Below are 24,022 nucleotides of genomic sequence, written 5' to 3' on the forward strand. Positions count from 1 at the left end.
TGAGCCAATCAGTTGTGTTGTGACAAGGTATACAGAAGATAGCCCTACTTGGTAAAATACCAAGTCCATATTATGGCAAGAACAGCTCAAATAATACTTTACAAGACATGAAGGTCCGTCAATCCGGAAAATCAACAACTCTAAACCATAGGGTTTTACAAGCCAAACTTTTCTTGTCAACAAAGGCAGAATCTCTACGAACAATACAAACCTGTTTTTATCCAGGGTGTTCCCATTTCCACAACTAGGCATTTGTAGACATGAAAGTAAAAGTTAGAATTGTTAAATAAATACCTAGTTGTGGTACGACGCTAAGCCACACCAGTGTTCTGAACGTACAAAAGGTCAATTGCACTGTGTATTGTACCAGAGCAATTCTTAAAATGTTATTTCACCTTTATTTAACCAGGTAGGCTAGTTGAGAAAAAGTTCTCATTTACAACTGCGGCCTGGCCAAGATAAAGCAAAACAGAGTTACACATGGGATAAACAAACGTATAGTCAATAACACAATTGATACACTGTATGCCTGCAGAAAAACTAGGAGAATCCTAGAAGAGTTAGGAGAACACTAGAAGAGTTAGGAGAACACTAGAAGAGTTAAGAGAACACTAGAAGAGTTAGGAGAACACTAGAAGAGTTAATGAGAACACTAGAAGAGTTTGGAGAACACTAGAAGAGTTAGGAGAACACTAGAAGAGTTAAGAGAACACTAGAAGAGTTTGGAGAACACTAGAAGCGTTAGGAGAACACTAGAAGAGTTAGGAGAACACTAGAAGAGTTAGGAGAATACTAGACGTAAATGAGTCTCATGGATTGTTTCATGTTTGACACTATGGAACAATGTCTCAGATAAAAGCATGCAACTTTTCACCAGATAAGCACAGAACATAGATTAACAAAAAGTATCGTTTTTATTTCACAACCTTGGAATTGCCTTGGAAAAGTGCCAGTTTACTGGTACTCTGCAACTGTGGAACTTTCTGACATTGAAGAACATTGTACCATAGCAGAGCTATAAGACTGGGCCCCTCAATCCCAGCACCAGTGGTCCATACACACAGACACATCAATGACACATAGACATACAGTAGATAGATGCTGTAGGTATAGTGATATATATAAGATAGATATAGTGATACATATCGTAGATTCTATAGCTATAGATAGACCCACAGTAGATAGATATACTGGTGCATAGATATAGTGAGACCTAGACACTGAAGCCATGTTCGCTCTATGTGCCACGACTCTCCTGTACTTCCTGTCTTTTAGCCAATCAGCTCCTGCTGCAGCTCTAGCCTGTGAGGACCTCCTTAAGCCCATGGATCCACCACGACTAGACCAGCAGCTCTTGAGGAAATGGGCCCTCGTCGCAGGCAGCCTGAGCCACCCTGCATCCCTGGAGAGTCTCAAGGTAGCACCCTATCCACTATGTGGCACCCTATTCCCTAGAGTCCTATGCGGACCCTGGTCCAAAGTTAAAACAAGGGATAGGCCTGGAAAAATGTGAGTTATGAAAGCAAGGACTGACCATCCAAGATATCACAATTATAGTTTTAAGCATGTTTTGAGGCATTTACAATGTTTACAAAACATTGGATTGAAACAAGCTTATATTTGGGATTCTGAATGGAGTATGACAGTTGAACTAAGCTCATGAGGCATTTATAAGTTCTATTCTTCAAGAATCAATGGGTACATATCATAAATATTTAAGTCCAAAAATGGATGTAACATCTGCAGATTGCCCCCTTTAAATATATTTGTAGCACACTTGTCATCTAGGCTACATTTAACCTGCCTTTCCACATTCATTGTACCGGTAATTGTTCTGTGACAATTTTGTATGTTGTATGGATTGTTTCTATAGTGGTTTCTGTATGAAAACGAATAATAATCACATCTCATCTCTCTCACAGACCAGAGACGGCATCACCATGGAGTTTTCACCCTCTACCCCCAACACCACCCAGAACTCCAACACCACCACAACCGTCCACTACACCCAGACTAACCGTTTCGGCAGCCGATGCAAGTCTCTAACCTACAATATCTCACTCATCAACGACAACAGCACCTTCCAGTTCGACGTGGGGGGCCGATTCAACCTCACTGGGGTCTTCCTGGAGACCTCCTGCCCAGACTGTCTGGTGATGAAGTGGGTCATTTATAGAATTGTACATTTGAGCCATTTTAGCAGACACTCTTATCCAGAACAACTTACTGTTAGGGGGTATTCCAGTGTTTTTCAACTCTGGTCCAGGTGTACCCACGTTTCTGTTGGAGATCCACACAAAACACACCTGATTCTACTAGTCAACTAATCACCAAGGCCTTGACAAGTTGAGTCAGGTGTGGTTGCCCAGGGCTACAGCAAGAATGTGTACTGTTGGGGGTAGATTAGGACTGGAGTTGAGAAACACTGGTGTAGGCTATTCAACTCAGGTCAGGTAGGTAGAAACAACCACATACTGCATTACAATCACTGCAAGTGAACCGTTCTTCAAAACACCCACTGGGCACAGAAGTCATTTCACTGAAATGACGTGGAAACAACATTGATTCAACCAGTGTGTGCCCAGTGGATAGCCTCTATCACCCTCAAACTCAACTCTGGACCGGGACTGATTTAGACTTGGGACACCAGGTGGGTGAAATTAATTATCAGGTAGAACAGAAGAACCAGCAGGCTCTGGATCTCGTAGGGTAAGAGTTGAATACGCTCTATCAGCTAAACCAGTGCCAGGAAGAAAAACAAGTGCTGGTGTGAGTACAAGAAAGCAAAGTACAACAGTAAAGTATAATTATTTTTTTAGGTGGGAGGTGAGCTCCAGGAGGAGGGAGTCTACGGACCTGTACCTGCTGAGGAAGACGGAGGGTGGGAGAGAGGTGGAGGAAGAGGAGATGGAGGAGTTCAGGAAACAGGTGGAGTGTATGGGGCTGCCGCCGCCAGTGGTGATGGAGCCAGGGAATGCCCTCTGTGGTTCCTATGAGCTCCCCTGGAAACACTGAGGAGGAGGAGAAGACGAAGACGAAGCTCGATCAGTGTGATCAGAGAGTGGGGGCCGTGAGACCGATGTAGAGACACGTTTTCTGTCATCTGTTTTGTAATCCAACATTTCTGTGTTTACTGTTTGTCGATGACCTGTAGAATTTTGAGGGGGAAAAAAGATGCAGGATTTGTCATATTATTCTGTCTTCTTTGCCTCTTTAACAGATGTAATTTCGTTCACAGACTGATTTAATGTCCCAGAGCTGAAGCTAATTCACAGAGACAGTGGGATCCAGCAGGAATGTCAGGACGTCATTAGGACCGCTCCAAACTCTATGCACAATGGGAAAGAAAATTATTTTATAATTGGATTACTTTTGTATAATTTGGCATAACCTCATTTGTCCATGCTTTAAAGTTCTCATACTATTAATTCTCAGATTAAACTGGATGGAACAGTGAACAATTTGCCATTTGTGAGTGAGAGAGTGTTTCTGCAGATGTGGGCGTGCACAAGCAAGGGGGGAAATGTGGGTGTGAGTACGGACATGGACAGGGCCAGGGAGAGAGTAACCTACTTTCAGAACTATTGGGTACTTGGTCCTACTTGGGCACTTGGTTCTGATTAGACATGACGTACCTGTAGGATCGACGTCCCAAATTCCACAACAAGAATAAGAAGCTCCCCTGTAGATCAGGAACGTTCCAGCCCAGTGGCGTCGTCACCAGCACAGACGATACCACATCAACAGGTAGGTGCCATAAACTTACTAGGTATTGAGGGGCTCCTTTAAAGTGATGTCCCAGTGTGTGCCATGCACTGTATGTAACCATTGTACTGGTACAGTGTAGTCCTTGTTGTGAGAAGGTTAGCTTTATCAGATTATAGATTCCTGTTACAGATCTCATTTGTAATATGCTGTTGGTTTAATGTCTTTATTCAATGTTTATTACATGGAAAACATATTTTACATACCACTAGTTGTCCATATAAAATAATTGCCAGCCATAAAAGAAAATATGAAGTTTATATGCAATACCCCCTGTGGGAAATGTATATTTAATGATCATCACATTTCCTGAAGCTCCTTTGATCAAGTTTAGCCTCGTTGCTAATGAGGAGAGATATTATCCTATTATATTATATCCCACTGATCTGCATCTTCCCAACTCCCTGTTACCTCACGGCACATGGGAATATCCTGGGACAGTCCCATTGGAGGTCAGCTTTGTGCTCCCTGTAAAATACACTATATATGCAAAAGTATGTGGACACCCCTTTGAATTAGTGAATTCGGCTAGTTAAGTCACACCCGTTGCTGACAGTTGTGTAAAATCGAGCATACCGCCATGCAATCTCCATAGACAAACACTGGGAGTAGAATGGCCTTACTGAAGAGCTCAGTGACGTTAAAGATGGCACCGTCATAGGATTCCACCTTTCCAACAAGTCATTTTGTCAAATTTCTGTCCTGCTAGAGCTCCCTCACACGAAGAGTAAACAAAAAAACATCTGACCAACTGGGAACATTTTGTCAGTCCCCACAAGAAAAAAGGCTAATTCTAGCCGTTTAGGGTTAAGGCAAGAATTAGTGTTCAGGTTAGGTTTTGGGGTTAAAGTTCAAGTCAGGGTTTAGGGAAAATAGGATTTTGAATGGGAATCAATTGTGTGTCCCCACAAGGTTAGTTAAACAAGACCGTCTGTCTGTGTGTGTGTTCCTAAATAGGGATTTAAGGAGCTTTCTTTCTCACAATAGTTAAATGTTTTCTCCTCCCTACTGTGGCAAAACATCATTTTCATGTGTGTGTGTCCCTCCTCTTTCATAGCCCAAGGACCTGTTATTTTCTCAAGTGGAGGAACACCCATTTACATATCCATTTGAAATGTATTCACTGTTGGAATCCAAGTCAGGCTGCGTCCCAATGTACACTACCTTTGTGGTTGACTTGCACGTTTCCAATATTCTTATGTTGTAAAAAGTATGATCTACTTTGAAGATAGAAATGTAATGGTTAGAGGGGACAGCCTTGTCTGTCACAATATCATTTATCTGTAAAAAGGTGCATGTCCAATCTTGATATTCTAGCTCTATCCACAACATTTTCCCGCCAATGAATAGCCTGCAGGGCAGGAGGTGAACCAATGAATAGGCTGCAGGGCAGGAGGTGAACCAATGAATAGCCTGCAGGGCAGGACCCTATGGCCAGTTATAAACCCATCACCCCATGTCCTATCCCATGTTCCTCCATTCATAGTGAAGGGGTCCAGGCTTGTCCGCTCTAACAGGGCATTGTTATGTGAATGTAATCACGTCCAGGTCAGGACATGGCATTGTTTTCTGAATATAACGTGCAGTATGCCAGGCCAGGACCGCTGCACACTGTCGTACTGTCCCAGATCTACTGTTCATCCCATTGGTTCACTGTCCTCTCTGTTCTGTCCCACATGCCTCTGCTAATGATTCCTTACAGCGCGTGCCAAAACCCAGGGCACTGTGAGTGTGAGTGTGTTTGTGTGTGTGTGTGTGTGTGTGCGTGTGTGCGTGCGTGCGTGCGTGCGTGTGTGTGTGTCTGTGCGTGTTAAAAGCCACAGTACTGTGAATCACACTGTGAATGGTTTAGCAGGGAGGGGAAGCAGGGAGGATGGATGCAGAATCTGTTTTTTCTGTCTGGTGTTAGAAACTGGGGACCTGAGTAACCAGGAAGAGAGAGAAGGGGGAGGCTAGAGAGAAAGTGTGACTGTGGGAGAGAAGGGGGATAAATGAGATGCTTGAGAGAAAGTGTGACTGTGAGAGAGAAGGGGGGTAAATGAGATGTCTAGAGAGAAAGTGTGACTGTGAGAGAGAGAGAGAAGGGGGATAAATGAGATGTCTAGAGAGAAAGTGTGACTGTGAGAGAGAAGGGGGATAAATGAGATGCTAGAGAGAAAGTGTGACTGTGGGAGAGAGAAGGGGGATAAATGAGATGCTAGAGAGAAAGTGTGACTGTGAGAGAGAAGGGGGGTAAATTAGATGCTAGAGAGAAAGTGTTGATTAAAGTAAGGATGGGGAGAAAAATATACTATAATGGTTTTGGGGCTTAAGTGATAAATTGGAAAGTGAGACTGTTTTGCAGTGTAAATGAACCTATTCAAGTTGTTTGAAAGGGAGAGAGAGAGAGGTGCCATGGGTGCCATGGCAATAATGAGGACAAAGTACAGACCCATTGTTCTGCTCACTCAGCTGGTGTACAACACTCGCATGCATGTGTGTGAGAGAGAGCATTGCTGAGCCTCTGGCTCTGAGGTGGTTAAGCACATTAAAGATTGACCCACTCAGCAGAAAACTTTCCAAGTTACACTGCAGAGGTTGCCTGACTACCCAACCATATTGCTCCAACCGAGCGCCACGCCCATGAACGTTTCTTCTCCTCACTGAAGTACGTAGCGAACTACAGAACAGCGGAAGAATTCAGTTTGAGTCGTCAGGCTACTGCAGAGGAGGAGAATCGTGTGTGTGTTAGTCATTTTTACCTCATTGCCAAAGACTAACACAATGCAATACAATACCATAACCATTCTGCAATGCATTAACAACAACAACTGGTTGGCATTATAACAGGTGTATAAACCATTTAGCTTTACAACACAGAGTGAATGGTGTGTCAAACAGTAAGGAGTATGGGAATACAGTATGAATGACAACAATATTTGACTTTATGCGTTTGTAGCCTAGAGGACAGAAAATGGATCTGAAAATTGGTCTGAAAATGGGTTTCCACGCCAGGTTTGTTTTTTGTTCAGCTCCGCTAAACGTTCCATTTCCTCTCTGTCCTCTTTCTCCCAGACCGACCTGCTGAAGACTGACTGTTATAAACTGTTCTAGTCCAGACTGTTGTTTCAAGTCAACAGAGCCAGCCAATTGGCAGTCTACCCGTCTCATCATGGCAACAATGGAGCCGGTGGCCAACCGACAGAGCTCAGCCGACTCATTGGACGAGTGGGCCAGCGAGGTTTGGGGGATGGAGGAGGGCGAAATGGACCCCACTCTGGCCCAGGACACTACCCCTCGTCCTCACCCGTTGGTAAAACAGGCACCCAGGACAAAGTCAGAAGACCTGGGGTCGGAATCTCCAGAGGCTCCAAAGCCTAGACCCCAAGTGTCTCCCTCAAGTGAGAACCTTACAGACTCAACAAACAAAATGGCAGAAGTGGTTCCTAAAATGGAGCAGGAGGCACTTTCTGGGGTAAATCAGGTGCCTAGTAGTAGAATCCAGGTAGGTGATAGTGAATTGGAACGAGACCTTAATATGATAGATGACAATCACTGTGAGAAGGAGGAAGATGCCGTTGCTTTTCGGTTGCCTCTTGCCTGCACTGGCCAAGCCTCACCTGCAGAAGGCGCTCCAGAGACCCAGCCATACATTGACTGTATCAGTGATGGTAAGGTGGAGGTGATCACTAACCCTGTAGAGGAGGAAATGTCGTCATCTGACAGCCAGGGTAGCCAGGAGTGGCTTTCGAGATCTCACCTTGATGACGTTGTGGAGGAAGACAAAGAAGAAGAAGATGGTGCCAAGGAAGACAAAGTAGAGGAGTTTCAGTCTGTTGAGATGATGAAAAATAGCGCTGTGCGGTTGCAGTTGAATACAGAGCGTCCAGCTAGAAGTGAATTTGAGCAGAGGCTGTCAGAGACGGTGTGTGCTACTGAGAAGGCTTCTGTAGAAGGGGGTCCTGTTGAAACTAGCAGTAGCACCCCATCAGTGCAGGTAGCTGACAAGCAAGAGGTTAGTGAGTGCCCAATCAGTGGTGACAGAGAGAAGACAATGTCAGACAATAACAACCATGATACTATGAAGGCTGCTGAAACTAGCACTACCACCCACTCTCCACTAAAAAGAGAGAGTTCCGATGACATATTCTCTGAGTCCCCAGAAAATCCTGAATCGGCTCTTGCCGGTGATGGAGAGGAGAACCAGAGTGTTGACTCCAAGCCTTTAGACATCAGCTCAGCCCAGAGGCAGTGGGTTAGGCTGGACAGTACCAGAAGCAAACTCCCTCAGCCTGAGCAATCCACCTCCTCTAGATCCTCCTCTTGTAGCCAACTAGTAGACCTGGCTCAGCCCCCGGATGTAGTTACACCAGACAAACAGCAGGGGGAGCAGTTGTTACGAAATGTCACTGCTGCCCTGACGCATCATAGTAACCAGGAAGTGGCAGTACAACAGGTGTTCAAGGGAGCAACTCTGGCTCCGCCCCTGGCGACAGTCGCCAAGGAGCCAGCTAATCAGGTCAAGGCAGATCTCCTTGGCTCTGGCTGTGTTGTAGTGAAAGAGCAGGCGGGTGGAGAGAGAAAGGTGGGAAAGAGGGAGGGAGACAACAGGCAAACAGGTGGAGAGAGAAGGCAGAGAGCGAGTGGACTTGGCGCAGCGGGCGAGGCAGACAGAAAGAAAAAAGAGAAACGGAGCGAAGAAAAGAGGACAAACTCTGGGTTGTTGATGTCGAGAGACAGTCACAGCAAAGCTTCCAAGATGAAGTTGGGAGGGGACTTGTTCGATGACAGCCAGAGTGACAGCGGCGTATCTGCCGACTTCTCCCCTGGTAGTACTGTGGAGCTCCAAACCACCACCTCCACCCTCACCTCGCCTCCGGCCGATGAGACCCCCATCGAGAGGGAGATCCGTCGGGCAGTGCAGCGTGAGCAGTCCCTCAGGAGATCCAGGGGCCTCCACAACAAGCCGCCCACCCAGGAATATGTGGACATCCCCCTAAGGAAGTCAGTCTTGACTGAGACCCTGCCTTCCAAGTCGGACAAGAGCCAGGGGGGGAAGGACCGTCTGTTTGCGGGGAAGAAGATGCAGAAGGAGATCAGTGTAGAGACCCAGAGGGAACAGGTCCTGGTTCGACTAGGGAAAGTTAGAGGTTCCTATGACAAGGGGACAGTACGCCAGCTCAAGGAAAGGAAGAAGTTATTTGAAGCTTTCCAGGAGCCCAAGGAGACATCCTCGATGATATTGTCCCAGAGCAAGGCACCCTCCTGGGCTTCGGCGAGTGACCTCTCCACCCTGGAGATCCAGGGGAACGACGCTTCATCTGTGTCCTTTGTCGGAGGCTCGTCTGGGGAGAGAAGACGTAGTAGCCTGGAGCTGATGTCCCAGACCCAGAACCAGAGCCCCTTCGGAACACCTAAAGGCATCACCTACACCCCTCATGGGGCCCCTGTCCCCCGGGGCCCCACTCTCTCCGAGAGCGCCGGGGGCCAGGTCATCATCCTGGATAACCACCACCACCTGGTTCTCCCCGCTCCGGCCCACGTCCACCACGTCTCCAAGCCCCTCAGGCACTCCCACCGTACGGGCACGCTCACCGAGACACAGGGCCTCACCGTGGTCGACTCCGCTTCTATATACTCCTCAACCAGTGCACTCAGCGGAGAAGAGAGAAGGGGTTTTTGGAGGGATGAGGATGGAGGGAGGATGGATCAGGAGGAGGAGGAGGAGGAAGAGGAGGTTCCAAAGGAGAACCCCTTCTTCAAGCTGCGCTCCTCATCGGTGTCTCAGGACAAGGTGGAGCAGGATATCCGGGAAGCCAGGGAGAGAGAGAAGGAGCTGCGGAGGCAGAGGAGCAGTCTGTACGGAGGAGGAGGAGGAGGAGGAGGAGGGGGGAGGCCAGCCAGTAGGGAGGTACAGAGTCCCACTTCTCCTCCTCCACCTCTACTACTACAGAACGGACTGGCGACCCCTGAACTATCTGTTACCCCCTCATCGCGGACAGGTTAGTGTATAGTGTGTGTGTTCAATTGTTTCCGTGTGTGTGTGGGGGGGGGGGGGGGGGGGGGTGCTTCTGTGTCAGGAGAGATGATGAAAAGACAATGTAATAGTTCAGTGAGGATATTATTTCATCTCCCATTGGGTCAGGTAGTGCTACATCATCAAACATCTAATACAACATTCTCACTGTCATCAATAGTTCTGCTCCAGAGATCACAGTCTTTGTGTGCATCCCAAATTGTACCCTATTCCCTAAATAGCGCACTACTGTTGACCAGGGCTCTGGTCAAAAGTAGTGCACTAAATAGGGAATAGGGTGCCAAAGTAGTGCACGGAATAGGGTGGGTGCTGTTTGGTAAGCAACCTTTGCCAACAGGCTGAATGATACACTACTGGGTAACTGATTAAACTAAAGTTGGGATCTTCTGTACAATTAACTGTCAGATCAAAAAGTGAGTGAAAATATATGAAAGTGAAAATCACTGACTCATGTCTTGACCCTTCATTGTGTCAGCAAAACACAAAGTGCTTTAGAAAATCTTTTCCAAGATGAATTGTAGAACCCAGCCTAGAATATATGCTTGTGAGGCAACTTTAGATTCTGGGAGTTAGTAGACACTAAGGGGATGTTTAACATGACTGAATATGTAATGAGCTAATACAATCTAATGGTTATACATTTCAGGGCGTAAATCGCCCTTGGAAATCGTTCAAAGTGCTTAGTGATGTGACCAGTATGAAAAATGCTTTTCAAATAAAGCTGTTGTCACAGTAATAATTAGTGCCAGTATTATTACGATGTGCTGTGCCAAGGCAAGCTGGGCGTGTTTTGTCAGCGGTAGGCCCACAGTAGCTGCCAGACAGACAGGGACAGGCTGATCTGGGTACAGTACTGAATAGAGGGACGCCAGGGTTAGGGTGTGCTAATACAACAAGTGTCCTCTGTGACTCCGTGTCTGAGCAATTCTAGTTTTATTGTAAATTATAGATCATTATGTAACCATAGTTTCCTCTCCTCCTCCCACTCTCTCCAGCACGACAGTCTCTTGGGAAGCTGGGCATGTGGCCTCCAACACAGACAGATGAGTATCCGGATAGCCAATCAGAGGTATGTTATATCCTTCCCCCACCAAACGTAATCTACATAGGCCCAGGAGTTTTCCTGAGTAGGTAAAAGGTTGGGGCTTAATCGTACACTTTGACGAGCGCTCTCAGCACCGGACGAAACACTGGGGGCTCAAAGTTGATTTCCTGGTTAAGTCACAAGGTCAGAAAAACCACCTGGCCTTAACATACTGAAATAACTGTTTCTTTTCTTTTATCTTTGCATCCTTATTTATTGTAGGCAACCATCCATCCCCCTCCAAAAATATAAATCGAGCCTCACATTCTGCTGTTTGTTCTGCGGTCGCCCCTAGTTATCACAGCCACAAAGGGCCTATTTCTTCTTAAAATTTTATTTTAAACCTAACCCCAACCTTATCCCTATCTTTAACCACACTGCTAACCTTATCCCGGACTTTAACCACACTGCTAACCTTATCCCGGACTTTAACCACCCTGCTAACCTTATCCCGGACTTTAACCACACTGCTAACCTTATCCCTAACTTTAACCACACTGCTAATCTTATCCCCAACTTTAACCACACTGCTAACCTTATCCATAACTTTAACCACCCTGCTAACCTTACCCCGAACTTTAACCACACTGCTAACCTTATCCCTAACTTTAACCACACTGCTAACCTTATCCCTAATGTTAACCACACTGCTAACCTTATCCCTAATGTTAACCACACTGCTAACCTTATCCCTAACTTTAACCACACTGCTAACCTTATCCCGAACTTTAACCACACTGCTAACCTAATCCCTAACTTTAACCACACTGCTAACCTTATCCCAAACTTTAACCACCCTGCTAACCTTACCCCGAACTTTAACCACACTGCTAACCTTATCCCTAACTTTAACCACCCTGCTAACCTTATCCCTAACTTTAACCACACTGCTAACCTTATCCCTAACTTTAACCACACTGCTAACCTTATCCCTAATGTTAACCACACTGCTAACCTTATCCCTAACTTTAACCCCACTGCTAACCTTACCCCGAACTTTAACCACACTGCTAACCTTATCCCTAACTTTAACCACACTGCTAAACTTATCCCTAACTTTAACCACACTGCTAACCTTATCCCTAACTTTAACCACACTGCTAACCTTATCCATAATGTTAACCACACTGCTAACCTTATCCCTAACTTTAACCCCACTGCTAACCTTATCCCTAATGTTAACCACACTGCTAACCTTATCCCGAACTTTAACCACACTGCTAACCTTATCCCTAACTTTAACCACACTGCTAACCTTATCCCTAACTTTAACAACCATGTCCTCTCTCTACTTCATACATAAACAACCATGTCCTCTCTCTACTTCATACATAAACAACCATGTCCTCTCTCTACTTCATACATAAACAACCATGTCCTCTCTATACTTCATACATAAACAACCATGTCCTCTCTCTACTTCATACATAAACAACCATGTCCTCTCCATACTTCATACATAACAACCATGTCCTCTCTCTACTTCATACATAACAACCATGTCCTCTCTCTACTTCATACATAAACAACCATGTCCTCTCCATACTTCATACATAAACAACCATGTCCTCTCTCTATACTTCATACATAACAACCATGTCCTCTCTATACTTCATACATAAACAACCATGTCCTCTCTCTATACTTCATACATAAACAACCATTTCCTCTCCATACTTCATACATAAACAACCATGTCCTCTCTCTATACTTCATACATAAACAACCATGTCCTCTCTCTATACTTCATACATAAACAACCATGTCCTCTCTATACTTCATACATAAACAACCATGTCCTCTCTCTACTTCATACATAAACACCATGTCCTCTCTCTATACTTCATACATAACAACCATGTCCTCTCTCTACTTCATACATAAACAACCATGTCCTCTCTCTACTTCATACATAACAACCATGTCCTCTCTCTACTTCATACATAAACAACCATGTCCTCTCTCTATACTTCATACATAACAACCATGTCCTCTCTCTACTTCATACATAACAACCATGTCCTCTCTATACTTCATACATAACAACCATGTCCTCTCTCTACTTCATACATAACAACCATGTCCTCTCTCTACTTCATACATAAACAACCATGTCCTCTCTATACTTCATACATAACAACCATGTCCTCTCTCTACTTCATACATAAACAACCATGTCCTCTCTCTACTTCATACATAACAACCATGTCCTCTCTCTACTTCATACATAAACAACCATGTCCTCTCTATACTTCATACATAACAACCATGTCCTCTCTCTACTTCATACATAAACAACCATGTCCTCTCTATACTTCATACATAACAACCATGTCCTCTCTATACTTCATACATAAACACCATGTCCTCTCTCTATACTTCATACATAACAACCATGTCCTCTCTCTATACTTCATACATAAACAACCATGTCCTCTCTCTACTTCATACATAAACAACCATGTCCTCTCTATATTTCATACATAAACAACCATGTCCTCTCTCTACTTCATACATAAACACCATGTCCTCTCTCTATACTTCATACATAAACAACCATGTCCTCTCTCTACTTCATACATAACAACCATGTCCTCTCTCTACGTCATACATAAACAACCATGTCCTCTCTATACTTCATACATAACAACCATGTCCTCTCTCTATACTTCATACATAACAACCATGTCCTCTCTCTATACTTCATACATAACAACCATGTCCTCTCTATACTTCATACATAACAACCATGTCCTCTCTCTACTTCATACATAAACAACCATGTCCTCTCTATACTTCATACATAAACAACCATGTCCTCTCTCTACTTCATACATAAACACCATGTCCTCTCTCTATACTTCATACATAAACAACCATGTCCTCTCTCTACTTCATACATAAACAACCATGTCCTCTCTCTACTTCATACATAACAACCATGTCCTCTCTATACTTCATACATAACAACCATGTCCTCTCTCTACTTCATACATAAACAACCATGTCCTCTCTATACTTCATACATAACAACCATGTCCTCTCTCTATACTTCATACATAAACAACCATGTCCTCTCTCTACTTCATACATAACAACCATGTCCTCTCTACTTCATACATAACAACCATGTTCTCTCCATACTTCATACATAAACAACCATGTCCTCTCTATACTTCATACATAAACAACCATGTCCTCTCTCTACTTCATACATAAACAACCATTTCCTCTCTCTACTTCATACATAACAACCATGTCCTCTCTATACTTCAAACATAAACAACCATGTCCTCTCTCTACTTCATACATAACAACCATGTCCTCTCTCTATACTTCATACATAAACAACCATGTCCTCTCTATACTTTATACATAAACAACCATGTCCTCTCTCTATACTTCATACATAAACAACCATGTCCTCTCTATACTTCATACATAACAACCATGTCCTCTCTATACTTCATACATAACAACCATGTCCTCTCTCTACTTCATACATAACAACCATGTCCTCTCTATACTTCATACATAACAACCATGTCCTCTCTCTACTTCATACATAAACAACCATGTCCTCTCTATACTTCATACATAAACAACCATGTCCTCTCTCTACTTAATACATAAACAACCATGTCCTCTCTCTACTTCATACATAACAACCATGTCCTCTCTATACTTCATACATAACAACCATGTCCTCTCTCTATACTTCATACATAAACAACCATGTCCTCTCTATACTTCATACATAACAACCATGTCCTCTCTCTACTTCATACATAACAACCATGTCCTCTCTCTACTTCATACATAAACAACCATGTCCTCTCTATACTTCATACATAACAACCATGTCCTCTCTATACTTCATACATAAACAACCATGTCCTCTCTCTACTTCATACATAACAACCATGTCCTCTCCATACTTCATACATAACAACCATGTCCTCTCCATACTTCATACATAACAACCATGTCCTCTCTCTACTTCATACATAACAACCATGTCCTCTCCATACTTCATACATAACAACCATGTCCTCTCCATACTTCATACATAACAACCATGTCCTCTCTCTACTTCATACATAACAACCATGTCCTCTCTCTACTTCATACATAACAACCATGTCCTCTCCATACTTCATACATAACAACCATGTCCTCTCTCTACTTCATACATAACAACCATGTCCTCTCTCTACTTCATACATAACAACCATGTCCTCTCTCTACTTCATACATAACAACCATGTCCTCTCTCTACTTCATACATAACAACCATATCCTCTCTCTACTTCATACATAACAACCATGTCCTCTCTATTCTTCATACATAACAACCATGTCCTCTCTCTACTTCATACATAACAACCATGTCCTCTCTATACTTCATACATAACAACCATGTCCTCTCTATACTTCATACATAACAACCATGTCCTCTCTATACTTCATACATAACAACCATGTCCTCTCTATACTTCATACATAACAACCATGTCCTCTCTATACTTCATACATAACAACCATGTCCTCTCTATACTTCATACATAACAACCATGTCCTCTCTATACTTCATACATAACAACCATGTCCTCTCTATACTTCATACATAACAACCATGTCCTCTCTATACTTCATACATAACAACCATGTCCTCTCTATACTTCATACATAACAACCATGTTCTCTCTCTACTTCATACATAAACAACCATGTCCTCTCTCTACTTCATACATAACAACCATGTCCTCTCTCTATACTTCATACATAACAACCATGTCCTCTCTATACTTCATACATAAACAACCATGTCCTCTCTATACTTCATACATAACAACCATGTCCTCTCTCTACTTCATACATAACAACCATGTCCTCTCTCTACTTCATACATAACAACCATGTCCTCTCTCTACTTCATACATAACAACCATGTCCTCTCTCTACTTCATACATAACAACCATGTCCACTCTATACTTCATACATAAACAACCATGTCCTCTCTCTACTTCATACACAAACAACCATGTCCTCTCTATACTTCATACATAACAACCATGTCCTCTCCATACTTCATACATAAACAACCATGTCCTCTCTCTACTTCATACATAACAACCATGTCCTCTCTCTACTTCATACATAAACAACCATGTCCTCTCTCTACTTCATACATAAACAACCATTTCCTCTCCATACTTCATACATAAACAACCATGTCCTCTCTCTACTTCATACATAACAACCATGTCCTCTCTCTATACTTCATACATAACAACCATGTCCTCTCTCTATACTTCATACATAACAACCATGTCCTCTCTCTATACTTCATACATAACAACCATGTCCTCTCCATACTTCATACATAAACAACCATGTCCTCTCTATACTTCATACATAACAACCATGTCCTCTCTATACTTCATACATAAACAACCATGTCCTCTCTATACTTCATACATAACAACCATGTCCTCTCTATACTTCATACATAACAACCATGTCCTCTCTATACTTCATACATAACAACCATGTCCTCTCTATACTTCATACATAACAACCATGTCCTCTCTATACTTCATACATAACAACCATGTCCTCTCTATACTTCATACATAACAACCATGTCCTCTCTATACTTCATACATAACAACCATGTCCTCTCTATACTTCATACATAACAACCATGTTCTCTCTCTACTTCATACATAAACAACCATGTCCTCTCTCTACTTCATACATAACAACCATGTCCTCTCTCTATACTTCATACATAACAACCATGTCCTCTCTATACTTCATACATAAACAACCATGTCCTCTCTATACTTCATACATAACAACCATGTCCTCTCTCTACTTCATACATAACAACCATGTCCTCTCTCTACTTCATACATAACAACCATGTCCTCTCTCTACTTCATACATAACAACCATGTCCTCTCTCTACTTCATACATAACAACCATGTCCACTCTATACTTCATACATAAACAACCATGTCCTCTCTCTACTTCATACACAAACAACCATGTCCTCTCTATACTTCATACATAACAACCATGTCCTCTCCATACTTCATACATAAACAACCATGTCCTCTCTCTACTTCATACATAACAACCATGTCCTCTCTCTACTTCATACATAAACAACCATGTCCTCTCTCTACTTCATACATAAACAACCATTTCCTCTCCATACTTCATACATAAACAACCATGTCCTCTCTCTACTTCATACATAACAACCATGTCCTCTCTCTATACTTCATACATAACAACCATGTCCTCTCTCTATACTTCATACATAACAACCATGTCCTCTCTCTATACTTCATACATAACAACCATGTCCTCTCCATACTTCATACATAAACAACCATGTCCTCTCTATACTTCATACATAACAACCATGTCCTCTCTATACTTCATACATAAACAACCATGTCCTCTCTATACTTCATACATAACAACCATGTCCTCTCTATACTTCATACATAACAACCATGTCCTCTCTATACTTCATACATAACAACCATGTCCTCTCTATACTTCATACATAACAACCATGTCCTCTCTATACTTCATACATAACAACCATGTCCTCTCTATACTTCATACATAACAACCATGTCCTCTCTATACTTCATACATAACAACCATGTCCTCTCTATACTTCATACATAACAACCATGTTCTCTCTCTACTTCATACATAAACAACCATGTCCTCTCTCTACTTCATACATAACAACCATGTCCTCTCTCTATACTTCATACATAACAACCATGTCCTCTCTATACTTCATACATAAACAACCATGTCCTCTCTATACTTCATACATAACAACCATGTCCTCTCTATACTTCATACATAACAACCATGTCCTCTCTATACTTCATACATAACAACCATGTCCTCTCTATACTTCATACATAACAACCATGTCCTCTCTATACTTCATACATAACAACCATGTCCTCTCTATACTTCATACATAACAACCATGTCCTCTCTATACTTCATACATAACAACCATGTCCTCTCTATACTTCATACATAACAACCATGTCCTCTCTATACTTCATACATAACAACCATGTTCTCTCTCTACTTCATACATAAACAACCATGTCCTCTCTTTACTTCATACATAACAACCATGTCCTCTCTATACTTCATACATAAACAACCATGTCCTCTCTATACTTCATACATAACAACCATGTCCTCTCTCTACTTCATACATAACAACCATGTCCTCTCTCTACTTCATACATAACAACCATGTCCTCTCTCTACTTCATACATAACAACCATGTCCTCTCTCTACTTCATACATAACAACCATGTCCACTCTATACTTCATACATAAACAACCATGTCCTCTCTCTACTTCATACACAAACAACCATGTCCTCTCTATACTTCATACATAACAACCATGTCCTCTCCATACTTCATACATAAACAACCATGTCCTCTCCATACTTCATACATAAACAACCATGTCCTCTCTCTACTTCATACATAACAACCATGTCCTCTCTCTACTTCATACATAAACAACCATGTCCTCTCTCTACTTCATACATAAACAACCATGTCCTCTCTCTACTTCATACATAAACAACCATGTCCTCTCTCTACTTCATACATAACAACCATGTCCTCTCTCTATACTTCATACATAACAACCATGTCCTCTCTCTATACTTCATACATAACAACCATGTCCTCTCTCTATACTTCATACATAACAACCATGTCCTCTCCATACTTCATACATAAACAACCATGTCCTCTCTATACTTCATACATAACAACCATGTCCTCTCTATACTTCATACATAAACAACCATGTCCTCTCTCTACTTCATACATAACAACCATGTCCTCTCTCTATACTTCATACATAACAACCATGTCCTCTCTCTATACTTCATACATAACAACCATGTCCTCTCTCTATACTTCATACATAACAACCATGTCCTCTCCATACTTCATACATAAACAACCATGTCCTCTCTATACTTCATACATAAACAACCATGTCCTCTCTATACTTCATACATAACAACCATGTCCTCTCTATACTTCATACATAAACAACCATGTCCTCTCTATACTTCATACATAACAACCATGTCCTCTCTCTACTTCATGCATAACAACCATGTCCTCTCTCTACTTCATACATAAACAACCATGTCCTCTCTATACTTCATACATAAACAACCATGTCCTCTCTCTACTTCATACATAAACAACCATGTCCTCTCTCTATACTTCATACATAAACAACCATGTCCTCTCTCTATACTTCATACATAAACAACCATGTCCTCTCTCTACTTCATACATAAACAACCATGTCCTCTCTATACTTCATACATAACAACCATGTCCTCTCTATACTTCATACATAACAACCATGTCCTCTCTACACTTCAAACATAACAACCATGTCCTCTCTATACTTCATACATAACAACCATGTCCTCTCTCTACTTCATACATAAACAACCATGTCCTCTCTATACTTTATACATAAACAACCATGTCCTCTCTCTATACTTCATACATAAACAACCATGTCCTCTCTATACTTCATACATAACAACCATGTCCTCTCTATACTTCATACATAACAACCATGTCCTCTCTCTACTTCATACATAACAACCATGTCCTCTCTATACTTCATACATAACAACCATGTCCTCTCTCTACTTCATACATAAACAACCATGTCCTCTCTATACTTCATACATAAACAACCATGTCCTCTCTCTACTTAATACATAAACAACCATGTCCTCTCTCTACTTCATACATAACAACCATGTCCTCTCTATACTTCATACATAACAACCATGTCCTCTCTCTATACTTCATACATAAACAACCATGTCCTCTCTATACTTCATACATAACAACCATGTCCTCTCTCTACTTCATACATAACAACCATGTCCTCTCTCTACTTCATACATAAACAACCATGTCCTCTCTATACTTCATACATAACAACCATGTCCTCTCTATACTTCATACATAAACAACCATGTCCTCTCTCTACTTCATACATAACAACCATGTCCTCTCCATACTTCATACATAACAACCATGTCCTCTCCATACTTCATACATAACAACCATGTCCTCTCTCTACTTCATACATAACAACCATGTCCTCTCCATACTTCATACATAACAACCATGTCCTCTCCATACTTCATACATAACAACCATGTCCTCTCTCTACTTCATACATAACAACCATGTCCTCTCTCTACTTCATACATAACAACCATGTCCTCTCCATACTTCATACATAACAACCATGTCCTCTCTCTACTTCATACATAACAACCATGTCCTCTCTCTACTTCATACATAACAACCATGTCCTCTCTCTACTTCATACATAACAACCATGTCCTCTCTATACTTCATACATAACAACCATGTCCTCTCTATACTTCATACATAACAACCATGTCCTCTCTATACTTCATACATAACAACCATGTCCTCTCTATACTTCATACATAACAACCATGTCCTCTCTATACTTCATACATAACAACCATGTCCTCTCTATACTTCATACATAACAACCATGTCCTCTCTATACTTCATACATAACAACCATGTCCTCTCTATACTTCATACATAACAACCATGTCCTCTCTATACTTCATACATAACAACCATGTTCTCTCTCTACTTCATACATAAACAACCATGTCCTCTCTCTACTTCATACATAACAACCATGTCCTCTCTCTATACTTCATACATAACAACCATGTCCTCTCTATACTTCATACATAAACAACCATGTCCTCTCTATACTTCATACATAACAACCATGTCCTCTCTATACTTCATACATAACAACCATGTCCTCTCTATACTTCATACATAAAAACCATGTCCTCTCTATACTTCATACATAACAACCATGTCCTCTCTATACTTCATACATAACAACCATGTTCTCTCTCTACTTCATACATAAACAACCATGTCCTCTCTCTACTTCATACATAACAACCATGTCCTCTCTCTACTTCATACATAAACAACCATGTCCTCTCTATACTTCATACATAACAACCATGTCCTCTCTATACTTCATACATAAACAACCATGTCCTCTCTCTACTTCATACATAACAACCATGTCCTCTCCATACTTCATACATAACAACCATGTCCTCTCCATACTTCATACATAACAACCATGTCCTCTCTCTACTTCATACATAACAACCATGTCCTCTCCATACTTCATACATAACAACCATGTCCTCTCCATACTTCATACATAACAACCATGTCCTCTCTCTACTTCATACATAACAACCATGTCCTCTCTCTACTTCATACATAACAACCATGTCCTCTCCATACTTCATACATAACAACCATGTCCTCTCTCTACTTCATACATAACAACCATGTCCTCTCTCTACTTCATACATAACAACCATGTCCTCTCTCTACTTCATACATAACAACCATGTCCTCTCTCTACTTCATACATAACAACCATATCCTCTCTCTACTTCATACATAACAACCATGTCCTCTCTATTCTTCATACATAACAACCATGTCCTCTCTCTACTTCATACATAACAACCATGTCCTCTCTATACTTCATACATAACAACCATGTCCTCTCTATACTTCATACATAACAACCATGTCCTCTCTATACTTCATACATAACAACCATGTCCTCTCTATACTTCATACATAACAACCATGTCCTCTCTATACTTCATACATAACAACCATGTCCTCTCTATACTTCATACATAACAACCATGTCCTCTCTATACTTCATACATAACAACCATGTCCTCTCTATACTTCATACATAACAACCATGTCCTCTCTATACTTCATACATAACAACCATGTCCTCTCTATACTTCATACATAACAACCATGTTCTCTCTCTACTTCATACATAAACAACCATGTCCTCTCTCTACTTCATACATAACAACCATGTCCTCTCTCTATACTTCATACATAACAACCATGTCCTCTCTATACTTCATACATAAACAACCATGTCCTCTCTATACTTCATACATAACAACCATGTCCTCTCTCTACTTCATACATAACAACCATGTCCTCTCTCTACTTCATACATAACAACCATGTCCTCTCTCTACTTCATACATAACAACCATGTCCTCTCTCTACTTCATACATAACAACCATGTCCACTCTATACTTCATACATAAACAACCATGTCCTCTCTCTACTTCATACACAAACAACCATGTCCTCTCTATACTTCATACATAACAACCATGTCCTCTCCATACTTCATACATAAACAACCATGTCCTCTCTCTACTTCATACATAACAACCATGTCCTCTCTCTACTTCATACATAAACAACCATGTCCTCTCTCTACTTCATACATAAACAACCATTTCCTCTCCATACTTCATACATAAACAACCATGTCCTCTCTCTACTTCATACATAACAACCATGTCCTCTCTCTATACTTCATACATAACAACCATGTCCTCTCTCTATACTTCATACATAACAACCATGTCCTCTCTCTATACTTCATACATAACAACCATGTCCTCTCTATACTTCATACATAACAACCATGTCCTCTCTATACTTCATACATAACAACCATGTCCTCTCTATACTTCATACATAACAACCATGTCCTCTCTATACTTCATACATAACAACCATGTCCTCTCTATACTTCATACATAACAACCATGTCCTCTCTATACTTCATACATAACAACCATGTCCTCTCTATACTTCATACATAACAACCATGTCCTCTCTATACTTCATACATAACAACCATGTCCTCTCTATACTTCATACATAACAACCATGTTCTCTCTCTACTTCATACATAAACAACCATGTCCTCTCTCTACTTCATACATAACAACCATGTCCTCTCTCTATACTTCATACATAACAACCATGTCCTCTCTATACTTCATACATAAACAACCATGTCCTCTCTATACTTCATACATAACAACCATGTCCTCTCTCTACTTCATACATAACAACCATGTCCTCTCTCTACTTCATACATAACAACCATGTCCTCTCTCTACTTCATACATAACAACCATGTCCTCTCTCTACTTCATACATAACAACCATGTCCACTCTATACTTCATACATAAACAACCATGTCCTCTCTCTACTTCATACACAAACAACCATGTCCTCTCTATACTTCATACATAACAACCATGTCCTCTCCATACTTCATACATAAACAACCATGTCCTCTCTCTACTTCATACATAACAACCATGTCCTCTCTCTACTTCATACATAAACAACCATGTCCTCTCTCTACTTCATACATAAACAACCATTTCCTCTCCATACTTCATACATAAACAACCATGTCCTCTCTCTACTTCATACATAACAACCATGTACTCTCACTATACTTCATACATAACAACCATGTCCTCTCTCTATACTTCATACATAACAACCATGTCCTCTCTCTATACTTCATACATAACAACCATGTCCTCTCCATACTTCATACATAAACAACCATGTCCTCTCTATACTTCATACATAACAACCATGTCCTCTCTATACTTCATACATAAACAACCATGTCCTCTCTATACTTCATACATAACAACCATGTCCTCTCTATACTTCATACATAACAACCATGTCCTCTCTATACTTCATACATAACAACCATGTCCTCTCTATACTTCATACATAACAACCATGTCCTCTCTATACTTCATACATAACAACCATGTCCTCTCTATACTTCATACATAACAACCATGTCCTCTCTATACTTCATACATAACAACCATGTCCTCTCTATACTTCATACATAACAACCATGTTCTCTCTCTACTTCATACATAAACAACCATGTCCTCTCTCTACTTCATACATAACAACCATGTCCTCTTTCTATACTTCATACATAACAACCATGTCCTCTCTATACTTCATACATAAACAACCATGTCCTCTCTATACTTCATACATAACAACCATGTCCTCTCTATACTTCATACATAACAACCATGTCCTCTCTATACTT

The 24,022-nt window shown here is 41.3% G+C and overlaps 2 protein-coding genes across 2 annotated transcripts in view; both read left to right on the forward strand.

Moving 5' to 3' along the window:
- Nucleotides 1-7,364, forward strand: LOC110485666. The gene is made up of 4 exons (XM_021556769.2): nt 1-1,417; nt 1,923-2,161; nt 2,820-3,747; nt 6,820-7,364. The coding sequence occupies exons 1-3, from the start codon at nt 1,229-1,231 to the stop codon at nt 3,013-3,015; spliced, it is 624 nt and encodes a 207-aa protein (XP_021412444.1). The 5' UTR covers nt 1-1,228; the 3' UTR covers nt 3,016-3,747; nt 6,820-7,364.
- The window catches only part of LOC118940099, a 25,478-nt gene continuing 8,381 nt past the window's right edge, over nt 6,926-24,022 (forward strand). The window contains exons 1-2 of the mRNA XM_036948347.1: nt 6,926-9,746; nt 10,777-10,850. Coding sequence (XP_036804242.1) covers nt 6,926-9,746; nt 10,777-10,850 — 2,895 coding nt within the window. The remainder of the gene's footprint in view (nt 9,747-10,776; nt 10,851-24,022) is intronic.

Source organism: Oncorhynchus mykiss, chromosome 17 (assembly GCF_013265735.2).
Source record: "Oncorhynchus mykiss isolate Arlee chromosome 17, USDA_OmykA_1.1, whole genome shotgun sequence".
Taxonomy (NCBI): domain Eukaryota; kingdom Metazoa; phylum Chordata; class Actinopteri; order Salmoniformes; family Salmonidae; genus Oncorhynchus; species Oncorhynchus mykiss.